The sequence below is a fragment of the Miniopterus schreibersii genome (assembly GCF_964146895.1).
Source record: "Miniopterus schreibersii genome assembly, chromosome: 19".
Taxonomy (NCBI): domain Eukaryota; kingdom Metazoa; phylum Chordata; class Mammalia; order Chiroptera; family Miniopteridae; genus Miniopterus; species Miniopterus schreibersii.
Window position 1 is genome coordinate 30,963,718 of NC_138119.1, and position 12,835 is coordinate 30,976,552.

A 12,835-nucleotide genomic window follows, 5' to 3' on the forward strand; every position below is an offset into this window, starting at 1 on the left:
ATAATTTTTAATCTTTGCTCCAGAAAACCTTTAAAGATAATGAGAAGCCTATCTGAGGACAGATTTAGGCAGGTGAGATCATGTCGAATAAACCCCTCTTAAGAATCTTTTCTATTCCGGAATTGTTTTAAAATAAGATTCCGAAAGTTGAAGGAGTTGGAAAACCTTGAAACTCTACGTTTTTTAAAAAGCAGTACTGCATAAACTACACTTCCCAGGAGGTGTCGCGGGCGAGCCTCCGCGCTCGACTGGCTCTCTTCGCGGCGAGGTAAGCTGGGAAATGTAGTTCTGTAAGCGACCCTGCACGTGACGCTCGCGGAGCGGACGGGGGGGGGCGCGCCTGCTCGCGCCGGGGTTTGAAGGTGTGAGCCGCTCCTTCCCCAGACTTTGTTTTTGTTCAGCGAAGGGAAGGTTCCCATCTTCTGGCCGGACCCGGGAAGTGAGGTGGCCGGCGTTAGTCGCTCGCCGGAGCTGCTCCGGGGAAGTCCCGGCCTCATTCCGTTTCTCGGCAGCGGGGCCGCGGGGAGAGAAGGTGCGACCCGCCAGGGGCCCGGAGCTCGCGCCCTGGGTCCCGCGCCCCACCCAGGCTGCGGCCGCGCGCGGAGGAAGCGCGTAAAGGTTGAGCGCAGTTTCCCTTTTTGCTTTCTCGTCAGAGCGGCCCCAGCAGCCTGGGGGCGGAATGCCGAACTTCAGCTCGGCGGCGGCCGGGAGCCAACGGGGTTAAAACCCGCGATCCCGCCGCCTCCCGCCTCGCTCCACGGCCGCGCCGCTCGCCATGGGCAGCCGCGATCACCTGTTCAAAGTGCTGGTGGTGGGGGACGCCGCGGTGGGCAAGACGTCCCTGGTGCAGAGATATTCCCAGGACAGCTTCAGCAGACACTACAAGTCCACGGTGGGAGGTGAGACGGGGCGGGCAGGAGGCCGGGACCGCGGGCTCGGCGGCGGACTCCAGGGGGGTGGCAGCTGGGGATTTGCCGTCGCCGGGTCCTTCCTCGGGTCAGGAAGTGGGTGTCCGGGATCCCAGAGGGAATAGTTGCCGGGCGTCCGGTTTGCATGCCTGTTGGCGGTTTCCCCGGGTAGGCTTTCCCAGCCCGAGCTGACTGCCTGGAAGGAGATGGGGGCGAAGGTGTGAAGATGAGACGTGGGGAAGGGAGGAGGGGAACGTGAGCGAGTGCGTTCCGCGAGGGAACTCTGACCTCAGGCCCCTTCCTCCAGGCAGCCCTCCGAGGGGTCACGGGCAAATCTCTAGGACCAGCCGAGGCAGCTGGGACCCCGTGGAGGGCCCGGTGAGATGCCAGCTGGGGCCGCTGTCCTGCCTGGGTGAAGGAGCAGAAAGGCATTTAAGCTGGCCTGGCTTTGTTTGGGGGGTGCCTGCGTGGGAGAGACGGGAGGCCACGCAATCGGATGCTGATCAGGGCTGATGAGCTGTGTGTTTGTTGTCCGTTGATTGCTTAAATAAAGGCAACCTAGGAATTCTTCAGGAATCTGAAATACACCACTTTTCTGGCCTATCTTCCCACCCCCTTTTCTCTCAAACTGGGTTAGGGAGGAAGGAAGAGAACACCTTAAGAGTTCATTCAATTCTTTCTAGGTGTAATCTTTGGACTGTTTTTTTCAGGAGTAGGAATGCCTTTTTGTTAATAGGAGATGCTTAGCTGGGCAGAGCTGGCAAAGGGGGAGAGTAACAAACGTTTATCTCCATTAAAAAAAAACTTTTGTTTTTAAAGGAAAAAACTTGCACAAATGTAAATTTTGAAAATGTGTGCTGGTATCCCTTACGGAATTTTAAACTGTCAACAAGCATTTACAAAGCAATTAAAACAATCCTCTGTAAGAACATCCAGCAAAATAAAGGTTTAAAGTTTCAAAGCCAGTTGCCTACCCACTCTGCCCCCTACACACTCCTACATAATTTGAGGGTCCCTATTTCATGGATTTAGTTTAAAAGTGTCCCACTAGTTTTTAGCAATTGCTCTGGTTTTCCTTTAGTAAAGAATATAAGTGACTCTGGCTAATTTTTTTTCAGTGTTTATTCTAAATTTTTCCTAGCTTTATTTTTGTCGCAGATGTGGAAGAATATATTTTCAAACCTCAAAAATATCCTATTTCTCTCCTTACCCAAAAGCCCTTCCCCTGGCATTGAGCCTTAAGTCGTGGATCTCAACATCTGCATATGTTGCAGTGGGTTCCTGCACAGCTCTTCAGCATCATCCATGCAATGTCTTCTTTCTAGGAATCCTCTGGGACCTTGTCACTCTGTCCCATTCCTGCCCAAGATAATTCCTACAGCCTCTTGGAGGTGTAGACTTCCCCAAAGGGTGTGTCTTTATCATAATGCAATTGGATTAGAAACCAAGAGTGAAATTGAATGTAGAAGAGGCAAAAGCCACCAAACTTACTTCATTTCCCCCTTGTACTCTATCACCCCTTCCCTGAGAAAACCCCCTAAATCTCCCAGAAACTATTTAACTTGAGATTAGTAATTGTTTTCATAATTACCCCTACCCTCCTATCTCCAGCCTTAGAGACAAGTAGTATCAAATAAATTGGTTTGACAAGAGAGTAAAAGCTAAAGACTCCCATCTGAGAGTGAGTATGAATGAGCTGTCCCATCCTTAACACATGAGTGAGTGTGAACTCAGCTCATTGAGGGCCTACAAATTAAATGAATAAGTAAATAAATAGGAGTTGTGTATCCGTAGTGTTGTAACTGAATATTTGATCTGAGGTTTTCTGTGGATTGTTTAAAGATAAATTGTACTCAACTCTATTATACGTATATTTTCAGTGGATTTCGCTCTGAAGGTTCTCCAGTGGTCTGACTCAGAGATGGTGAGGCTCCAGCTGTGGGATATTGCAGGTAGGCTGGGAAGATTGGTTAGGAACAAAGGAAGAAGTTTTGGCTTAACCTACTAGCTCCCAGAGAAAAAGTGGGACAGTAAAACCAGAAATTTTTTCTTGAAGCTGGAATGATTGAGCTGCTCTGAGGATGCATGAACTGAATAGACATAGAATTTTTGTAGATGTTTTCTGCAGATGTCTTGCCCTGAATAAATGTAAAGTAGTCTCTGTGTGGGTGGAGGGGCTGGCAAGGTGGTAGATTGTCCAGGCCATAGGTGGATGCTCCCCCAGCAGGGTGAGGGTACTTTGTCTAGGTTTTCAGCTAACTTTGGTGAGAAACAAAATACCCAGAAAATAGAGACAATAATAATAGCTGTTAATGTGTCAAGCACTGTTCTAAACATTTCAGATTCACTGACTCATTAATCCCAGCAACGACCCTATGATAAAGCTACTGCTTCTGTCCCCACTTTACAGATGGGAAATATTTAGCCATTGAAAGCTTGACTTGTCCAAAGTCACACAGATGGTAAATGATAGAGCAGGGATTTGGACTTGGACAGTCTGGGTACAGAATCTGGACTCACCCACCATCCATACTGCCTTCTCTCCCACAATGAAGGTAGAAAGGGCAGGGTGTTGAGGGGGTTCTGGGACTGGTTCTTAGGATCACCTTCTAGAGAACTCTCCTCTCCTCCCAGGGCAGGAGCGCTTCACATCTATGACACGACTATACTATCGAGATGCCTCTGCCTGTGTTATTATGTTTGACGTTACCAATGCCACTACCTTCAGCAACAGCCAGAGATGGAAACAGGACCTGGACAGCAAGCTCACACTGCCCAATGGAGAGCCTGTGCCCTGCCTGCTCTTGGCCAATAAGGTACATGGTCAATCTAGGAAAATGGCCCCTGGCCTCAGTCTGTGGGGAGAGAGCAAGCTATCTAAAATGCTCTTGGATGCTTGTTGTCAAAGAGCACCTTCCCTTCTCAAGCTGGCAGAATCATCTCTACCTCCTTTCAAGGGATGTTGAAACGTTCTTTGGGAGGTTCCTTCCCTTTGAAGGGAATGTGGAATGTAGATTTTAGATGCTGCTGTTCTTAGCCATTGGTGGAAAGGTTTTAAATCCACAGATCTCTGAACTGCGTTCCTGTTCCCAGGGAGTTTATGATGTTGCCCTTTTTACTGTCTTTGCCAGTGTGATCTGTCCCCTTGGGCAGTGAGCCGAGACCAGGTTGACCGTTTCAGCAAGGAAAATGGGTTCACGGGTTGGACAGAGACATCAGTCAAGGAGAACAAAAATATTAATGAGGCCATGAGGTGAGTCGCTCTGGGCACACAGATGTACCCTTCTTCCCTTTGCTTGTTTCTGAGCACATAGGAACAGACTGACCACTGGAATGCTAGCTTCTGAAGGTCAGGGATGCTGTCCTCTTTCCTGAGATGACTGGGGACAAACCTTGTGGCTTTGCTGAATGCCATTGGGTGTTAAGACAGACAGTGTCTGCTGTCCCTCCCTTTCCTCAGTCCAGCTTTTCAAGCAGATTTTTCATTGTTTCCAGAGTCCTCATCGAGAAGATGATGAGCAATTCCAGGGAAGATACGTCTCTGTCCACCCAGGGGAACTACATCAACCTACAAAGCAAGCCCTCCTCCTCTTGGGGCTGCTGCTAGGAGGAGTACACTTGTTTTCCCTCCAGGTTCTAAGTCCTTCCCTTTGGTTGCCCACCCAGTGGTTTTATTAAGTGCGTTTGAACTGCCTCCTGCTGACCGTCTAGTAAGGAGGGCCAGCATCACGGAGAAAAGACACTTGGGACCCATGTGCATTTTTGCATCTGCTGCAACTAGGTTCTTAGTTGCTGCTGGCTCATGTGGCCAAGTTAGTGCCTTTTTTCTGTTTTTATTGAAGTTATTGGGGTGACACTGGTTAACAAAATGAAACAAGTTTCAGGTGCCTAATTCTACAACGCATCATCTGTACAGTTAGTGCCTTTTGTATAAGATCATCTCATTGCTCAATTTGTGATCTGGGGTTTTGTGGGAAGGATTACAAATCAGTATCTGTGTTTTAAGGATCATAATTCTCAGCTGCTTGTAAGCTTGTTTTGCCATCTGATGTATGTTGAGATATCAATCTGATATGACTTCAGATTGAAAGGAAAATGAGATCAAAGGTCATTTCCCAAATTCCTTCTCGGTCGTGGCTTTCAGATACTTTCTGTGCTGGACTTTTCATTTAAACACCTGATTCAGAAATGCAGGAGTGGAATTTGATATCTTTGGGTTTGGGGCTACTGGAGGTGACCCAAAAGTCACTGTATTTTTGAAGCTTCTAAAGTCATAATTAGCTTTCTCTTTTCTTGGCTTCAAGAACAGTCAAGCTTGCCCTGACCGATGCGGCTCAGTTGGCTAGAGCATCATCCTGTGCACCAGAAGTTCTCAAGTTCAGTTTCCGGTTAGGGCGCATGCCTAGGTTGTGAGTTTGGTCCCCACTCAGGGCACATGTAGGAGGGAAGAGGCCATCGATGTTTCTCTCTCTTTCTCTTTCTCTCTCCCTCCCTCCCTTCCTTCCTCTCTCTAAAAAAATACCAGTCAAGCTTTTAAACTGTCTTGTGTGATGGGAGCATTTCTTTCCACAAAGAAATTACTTCTCACATTATGGTGGTCTAATTGCCTCCCTGCCAGTAGGGTAGGGGCTGGGTTTACAGTTTCTGGGTTGATGTCTTCATGCATAATGCTCCAAGTGGTGCCCAGTTGTCTGTTTCTTGCAGCTCTGGGACTCCAAATGGGAGAAGAGGGAGAGGTTAATAGAAAAAAGCCTGTGGAGCAACTTGCTTATGAGTAATCTGGGTGGCTAGCACTTAACAGCCACAGGAAACAGATATTATGTACAGACCTTCGCTTGGGGTTGGAAGTAGATAGGAAATCATTAGCTAATTTAAGTGCTAAGTCAGGTAGGGTTTTTAGTATCAAATCACTTCTAGACAGTTTAATTTGTTAAATTCTCAAAGGATGGTGATTTATAACCTACCCAGAGTTGTGAATATTCTTAGTGAACTCAGAGGGCTAGAGTTCTTTGAGAGACACTTATCTAAAGTCTTAAGTCAATGGTTCCCAAGCCCAACTGGTCATCTCTACCTTATATGTGGAATATAATGAACAAAATAAACTGACAAACAAAATAGATCCAGACACATGGAAACATGGAACAGACAGATCTTAGAGGGAACGGGGGGGGCGGGAGGTGGAGGGTGGGAAGATATTAACCAAAGAACTTATATGCATGACCCTTGGACACAGACAATAGTATGGTGAACACCTGGGGTGGGAGCAGGAGTGGGGTGGAGGGGGTCAATGGGGGGGGGGGGAGGAAGGCATCTGTAATTCTTTCAACAATAAAGATAAATTTAAAAAAAAAAAATTTCTGGGTCCCCACCTCAAACTACTGAATCAAAATTTCTACAGGTGCCTGGCTGGCTGTGGCTCAGCTATTGAACATCAACCTAGGATCCAGGAGATCGAGGTTTGATTCCCGGTTGAGGCACATGCCCAGGTTGTGGGCTCAATCCGTGGTCAGGGGTGGGCAGGAGGCAGCCAATCAATGATGACTCTCTTCTCATTGATGTTTCTATCTCTCCCTCTCTCTGAAATCAATAAAGATAAATTTTTTTTTGGAAATTTTCCAGGGGTAAAGTCTGGGAATTTATTTTTCAAAGCTTCCCAGGTGATTCTGATCAGCCTGGTTTGAAAGCCATTGCTGGAGAACTTGGAAAAGACTCTGAGACCAGCCTTCCTGTTGAAGCGGTCCTGGGCTGCTGCTCGCTCAAGGGATCCTGACGCACACCAGCCTATAAAACCACTGCCCTGAGCAGAGGTCAGAGGCCAGTATCAGAAAGAGAGGAAGGGCCAAGCCCTCAGTAGTTTGTTTATTGGTCTGTGTTTGTTTTTAGTACCAATTATTATAACTTTTGCACAACCTTTTGAGACCTTGAAGTTCTCTTTTGTATTAACCTTTTCAGGTAGGGTTTTTATTACAGTGATTCTGAAGACAATAGCGGGTTAACAAATCCCTTTATATGAGAAGAACATCGATTTTATGCACTGGTTTGAACCCCAGCAATGTCATAAATAAATGGGAAATAAGTCTTGTATTCATGGTAGTTACTGGCCTTTAATGTGAGTTTGTTGAAGTGTTAGTCTGTGTTGATGGTTCAAGAGTGTTGTGGAGGTGGAGACTTTCTTTCTTTTTTAATATGTCTTTATTGATTTCAGAGAGAGGAAGGGAGAGGGAGAGAGAGAGAGAAACATCAGTGATGAGAAAGTTGTCATTGATCGGCCACCTCCTGCACGCCCCCAACTGGGGATGGAGCCCGCAACCCGGGCATGTGCCCTGACCGGGAATCGAACCTTGATATCCTGGATCCTAGATCAATGCTCAACCACTGAGCCATGCCTGGCCAGGCGAGACTTTATTTTTTAAATACCTTTTTAGGTGGGGAGTGGGGTGGGGAGAGATTACTCAAAGAACTTAGATGCATATATGCTAGACCTATGGACACAGACAATAGTGTGGAGAAGGCCTGGGGGGCCGGGGGGTGGATGCCGGGTAGAGGGGATCAATGGGGGGAAATGGGGGCATCTGTAATACTTTCAACAATAAATTTTTTTAAAAAATGAAAATAAATGCTTTTCTGCTTATCTGTTAATTTACTAGTACGAGTTGCCTAGTTCCAATTCCATACTTGATGTAACATTCCAAATACTGCTTGGAAATGTGACCATTTTAAAAATTTGGACATTCTTTCTTTTCCCATTTGCTGACTCAAGATACAGCTGCCTTTTCAAGCATTGCTAGAAGCTGGCCTGCCAGCCCTCCTGGATTTTCTCTCCCAATTGGTGAAAATTATAGGCCTGAAACTAATTAAAGAAGAAATTGAAACATAGCTAATTCCTTCTATGTCCCTATCCATAAACAAAAGGGACAAGGAAGAAGAAGATATTTACATGATTTAAAATATGATTATTATACTAAAAATAATTAGATCCTATCATTTGGATGCCACCTCTCAGGTAAAATTGTTTGAAACATGGAACTGTTGTAGCCCTTCCCTAGAGAAGTTCCCGTATTTGAGACAAGATGTCCCTCCAACCACTCAGCTGGTCTATGGCCCAAAAGAAAACAAACATTCCCTGTACAATGTTCTAAAAGACCCAAGGAAGGGCTGAGAATAGAGCTGTGGGATTGTGACTGTCATGGCTTTCTACTCTGGACAGAATAGCTAAGTGACCAAACAAGCAGAGAAAGAGAGACCACAGGTCAAGGGAGGCCCCCCAGCAGTAAGTGAGGGTTTGCTCTTTTGTTACTACTAGTGAGCCAAATTTACTTCAAGGGATTTCCCTACTTCACTTTCCCGACCTGTTGCTAAAGAATGTTGGGTTCCTCATTATTTCCAGATTTAACTCTTCTGTCCTCAGGACAGTGTCACATCTTACATGAGGCTTTCCTTATTGTCTTCTGCAGGCAGTGGCCAGCTTTTGACATGATCTAAGGCCATGGTTGAAAGATGTAAGAATCTCCACGGTGTTCTATAAAATCCATTGGCCAGATTGCCCAAAGAAGTTTTCCCTCCATCCCTCTTGGTTCACTATGTGTAGGAAGTCTTCAGCTGTATGAGTGACTTGTTTATTAAAGCCAAATCTCCAAACCTACAAGTTGCATTAGGCAGGAAGCCACTCGAAAATGATGTGTGTTCTAAAGAACTATACATGTATTTTTAATTCAGCCATAAATACCGAAGACTTGAAACTATATCTACATATGACTTTCATTGTTATTAGAAAAAACCTACCGTCTTTTTGGCTTTCAAGCATAATCTGAATTCTCTCAAGTTTTATCTGCAGAGCTTCAGTATAATAATGCTATTGCTCTGTATTAGGGTACTCCAGGGAAAGAGACTAATAAGAGAATATTTACATATAAAGGGATTTACTATAAGGAATTGGCGTATACAATTATGGAGGCTGACAAGTCTAAAAGCTACAGACCTGATATCCCAGTTAAAGTCCCAAGGCTGGCAGGCTGGAAAAAGCTGATACTTCAGTCCAAAGGCCATCAGGCAGGAGGATTCTTGCTTACACAACACGGGGTCAACTGTTTTACTCTTTTTAGGCCTTCAGCTGATTGGATGAGACCCACCCAAACTGCAGAGAGCAATCAGCTTTACTCAGACTACTGAGTAAGCTCATCCAAATACACCCTCAAAGAAACAACCAGAATAACGTTTGACCAAATATCTGGGTAGCCCAGTCAAGTTGACGCATAAAATTAACCATCCCATGGCCCTAGCCGGTTTGGCTCAGTGGTTAGAGCATTGGCCCGCAGACTGAAGGGTCCTGGGGTCAAGGGCACGGACCTCGGTTGCAGGTTCGATCCCTGGCCCCAGTCGGGGCCCGTGCAGGAGGCAACCTATTGATGTCTGTCTGTCTGTCTCTCTCTCCCCTGCCCTTCCACTCTCTCTGAAAAGCAATGGAAAAATATCCTCAGGTGAGGATTCAAAAACAAACAGAAACAAAATAAAACTATCACATGCACGGAATAGTACTTTAGGTGCTCTTCTGGTACCTTTTCTTCACATTTTAGTTTGATTCATACCCAAGGTGCATCTGATTAGGAATTAGTGCGGGACAGAGGCCAAAGCAGACAGGGGGAGGAGGGAGAGGAGGCAGGCTTTTTAGGATTTATCACGACATGAGGAGGGTGGCACTGGGTACCAATGTCTGCTTTAGTATTCAGTTCTTCCCTCAGATATGTGAAAGTGCGTGCTTCTTACACTATCTTGGAAATAAAGCAAACAGTTCTTCCCATTTTACATTTGAGGGAACAAATGTCTCTAAATTTGACTGTCTGAAAGGCAGCTGGTTGAATCTGTAATAAAGCCAAGACGTAGCTGCAAGTCGTCTAATTCCCCATCTTCATTCTGTCCCTTAGGTTTCCGGGGAGCATTTAACCTGGAAAACCTGTTTTAGAAAATAAGCTCAGAGAGTTAGAGAAATGGAGCTGACCCCTTTTGGGTTCAAAACTCTTGATTTGTGTTAGATCTTGAGACCGTGTTCATGTGTGGAATAGAGAGTGTGTGTAATTAAAATTGGAGCCAAAGTAAATGCAGTTTGGAGAGCATGCAGTATAGAAATATCGTAAGATGCTTAACTGACAAGTTCCACTTACCTTAGCATGTCACCAAAATTCAGTGACCGTCATTTAATTTTGAATATCAGCTCTCTTGTTTCCAAGTACAGGGAGTTGAGCAGCCATTCATTCCATTTTCAACTGTTGCTGCCAATAGCTAACATCTGAGTGTTGCCATAGACCAAGTATTCTGAGCAGTTCACATAGGTTATTTTTATTTTCACAATGGCGCTATGATATATATAACTAAGGAAACTGAGGCGCAAAAAATCAAGACTACTCAAGGTGAGACAGCTACCAAGTGGCAAAACTGATTTTAAAGCTTAAGTAGTGTGACCCCAGAAACAGCCCTTTACTACGATACATTGCCTCCCATTTTGTCTGTGTGTGTTTTAGTGGTGGCATCCTTGAAGTTTTTCCATATAACAATTTTTCAGTATGGTGGAAACAAAGAGTAATTTATTAAATGGGCATACAGGTATTCTAATACCTTATAATAATTTTTAAAAATTATTTTTAATACTCACCCAAGGAATGAGGGTATTTTTTCCATTGATTTTTAAAGAGTGGGGGGGGGGGGAGGGAGAAAAGAAAGAAACATCAATGAGAAAGAGACACATTAATTGGTTGCCTCCCACAAGTGGCCCGACTGGGGGCGGGGATGGAACCTGCAAGAAAGAAAGATTTCTTAAAGGGAAATAGGACTAGATACGAATTGAGGAAGAGGTGGGATAAGATTAAGGGTTGGGAAGAAAGGGAGTTTCGAATTCTTACAGAAGTTTGAGAAGTCGCCAGTAGGCCAAAGGGCTCATACTGCAGGGTGGTGAGAAATGAGATTAGAAAGATTGACAGATTGTATAGGTCACTGGTTAATCATGCCACGGGTAGTGGCATACCTACCACGTGCCAGGTAGTCTATTACATGCATGGATGAAGGCCTGGAGAAAAGAAGGTTCCTGCCCATGAATGGCAGTCCAGAAGGGAGTCGGCTAGGGAGGGCCGAGTCTACTTCTTTTAGGGATGGAGGACTGGAGGGAGGTCAAGAAAAGCCTCCTGAAGATAGGGGACTTCCACTGGGTAAGTGTCGCCAACTTGGAGGACTACAAGAGGAAATAAATGCATCTTAGACAGTAGACAGAGGAAAGTAAATAAAGGCATGGGGTCATGCAGTAAATAGCTGAGTTTGCTCAGAGAACAGTGGATGTTCACACAACTAGCTGGAGATGCCAGGGGGTGGAAGAGGGGACTGTGAGAAAATAAGGTTGGAAATTGGGCCAAATCAAGGAGAGCTCCACCCTGGTCAGGAAGCTCAGTTGGTGAGAGCATCATCCCAATATACCACAGTGGTGGGTTTGATTCCTGGTCAGGGCACATACAAGAATCAACCAATGAGGCCTGGGGCTGGGTGGCTCAGTTGGTTGGAGCATTGTCCTATACACCAAAAGGTTGCAGGTTCCATTTCCAGTCAGGGAACATACCTAGGTTTTGAGTTTGGGGGCCCTTATGAGAGGCAACCTATCAATGTTTCTCTCTCACATTGATGTTTCTCTCTCTCTTTTCCTCTCTCTCTCTAAAGTCAATAAAAACATATTCTCAGCTGAGCATTAAAAAAAAAAGAAGATTTAACCGATGGATGCATAAATGAGTGGAACAACAAATCAATGTTTCTCTCTCTCTTTCAAATCAATACATTAAAAAAAAAGGAGAACCCCCATAGGCCATGCTGAGGCGTGACCTTGTAATGGAGAACTATTAAAGGGTTTAATTTTTTTTAAGTTTTTCTCTTATTGAAAAATACATATACATTATTACCTTTTAAAAATAGCTTTAAAACAGCTGAATTTTATTATTTTATAGTTCTGGAGGTGAGAGGTCCAAAATGGGTCTCACTGGGCTCACAATGTTGGCAGGGCTGCCCTCCTTTCTAGAGGCTACAGAGAAGAATCATTTTTTTTTTTACCTTTTCTAGCAGAGAGAGGTCACCCACATCTCTTAGTGCATGGCCCCCTTCTGCTATCTTCAAAGCAAGTAATGGCTGGTTAAGACTTTCTTACCACTCTAACCTTTTCTGCGCCCCCCTCCCTTGCACTTTTAAGGACACTTGTCATTACTTTGGGTCCACTGAGATAATCCAGGTTAATTTCCCCATATCAAGATCAGCTTATTAGCAATCTTAATTCCTCCTCCCATATTCACAGGTTCCAGGGCTTAGGTCTTGGACTTTTTTGGCGGGGAGGGGTCGTTACTGTGCCTGCCACAGGTGGGAAAACTAAGGATTAGTGGGGTTAAGGAACTTGACCAGAGTCACATAACTAGCTGGTAGTAGGGCCAAACATTATTTTTTTAATTCAAATAATAGACATTTTAAAAATATTTTATTCTTTCCATCACCTAATACGGCCATTTTTTAGGAGATAGAATTCCTTGAATATTCTTCAGGTTTTTCTCTACACATACAGTCCCAACTATACACCCTCTTTGTTTAAAAAAGGCTCATATATATGGCTTCCTGCAATTTGCCCTTTTCTTTTCAATGTAACTTAGATATCTCCCCATGCATGAACATGTAGTCCTACCTCATCCCTCACCCGAGGATATGTTTTTTAAATTATTATTATTGATTTTAGAGAAAGAGGAAGGGGGAGAGAGAGAGAGATTGATACGAGATAGAAACATCGATCAGTTGCCTCCCGTACTCAACCTGACCAGAGATCAAACCTGCAACCTTTTGGTGTATGAGAGGATGCTCCAACCAACTGAGCCACCTAGCCAGGGCTACTTCATTCCTTTTAATTACTGCATAAGATT

The 12,835-nt window shown here is 44.8% G+C and overlaps 1 protein-coding gene across 5 annotated transcripts; it reads left to right on the top strand.

Annotated features, from left to right (window-relative positions):
• Positions 1-317: 317 nt before the first annotated feature.
• RAB29 (RAB29, member RAS oncogene family) lies at positions 318-7,503 on the top strand. 5 transcript variants are annotated; one of them, XM_081121201.1, is made up of 6 exons: positions 327-532; positions 654-899; positions 2,789-2,860; positions 3,543-3,724; positions 4,040-4,161; positions 4,404-7,503. In XM_081121201.1, exons 2-6 carry the CDS (start codon positions 776-778, stop codon positions 4,513-4,515), a joined length of 612 nt encoding a protein of 203 aa, XP_080977327.1. In that variant the 5' UTR covers positions 327-532; positions 654-775; the 3' UTR covers positions 4,516-7,503. The 5 variants fall into 5 exon arrangements, with proteins under 5 accessions (XP_080977326.1, XP_080977327.1, XP_080977330.1 ...); XM_081121204.1 differs by having other exon boundaries at positions 3,548-3,724; XM_081121202.1 differs by having other exon boundaries at positions 327-362.
• Positions 7,504-12,835: the final 5,332 nt, after the last annotated feature.

Excerpts from the sequence above, each read along its gene's own strand:
- RAB29 (XM_081121200.1), top strand. The coding sequence starts at position 776 with ATGGGCAGCCGCGATCACCTGTTCAAAGTGCTGGTGGTGGGGGACGCC. Across the intron at positions 2,861-3,542 it reads CCAGCTGTGGGATATTGCAG|GGCAGGAGCGCTTCACATCT; the intron begins GTAGGCTGGGAA and ends CTCTCCTCCCAG. Across the intron at positions 3,725-4,039 it reads GCCTGCTCTTGGCCAATAAG|TGTGATCTGTCCCCTTGGGC; the intron begins GTACATGGTCAA and ends TGTCTTTGCCAG.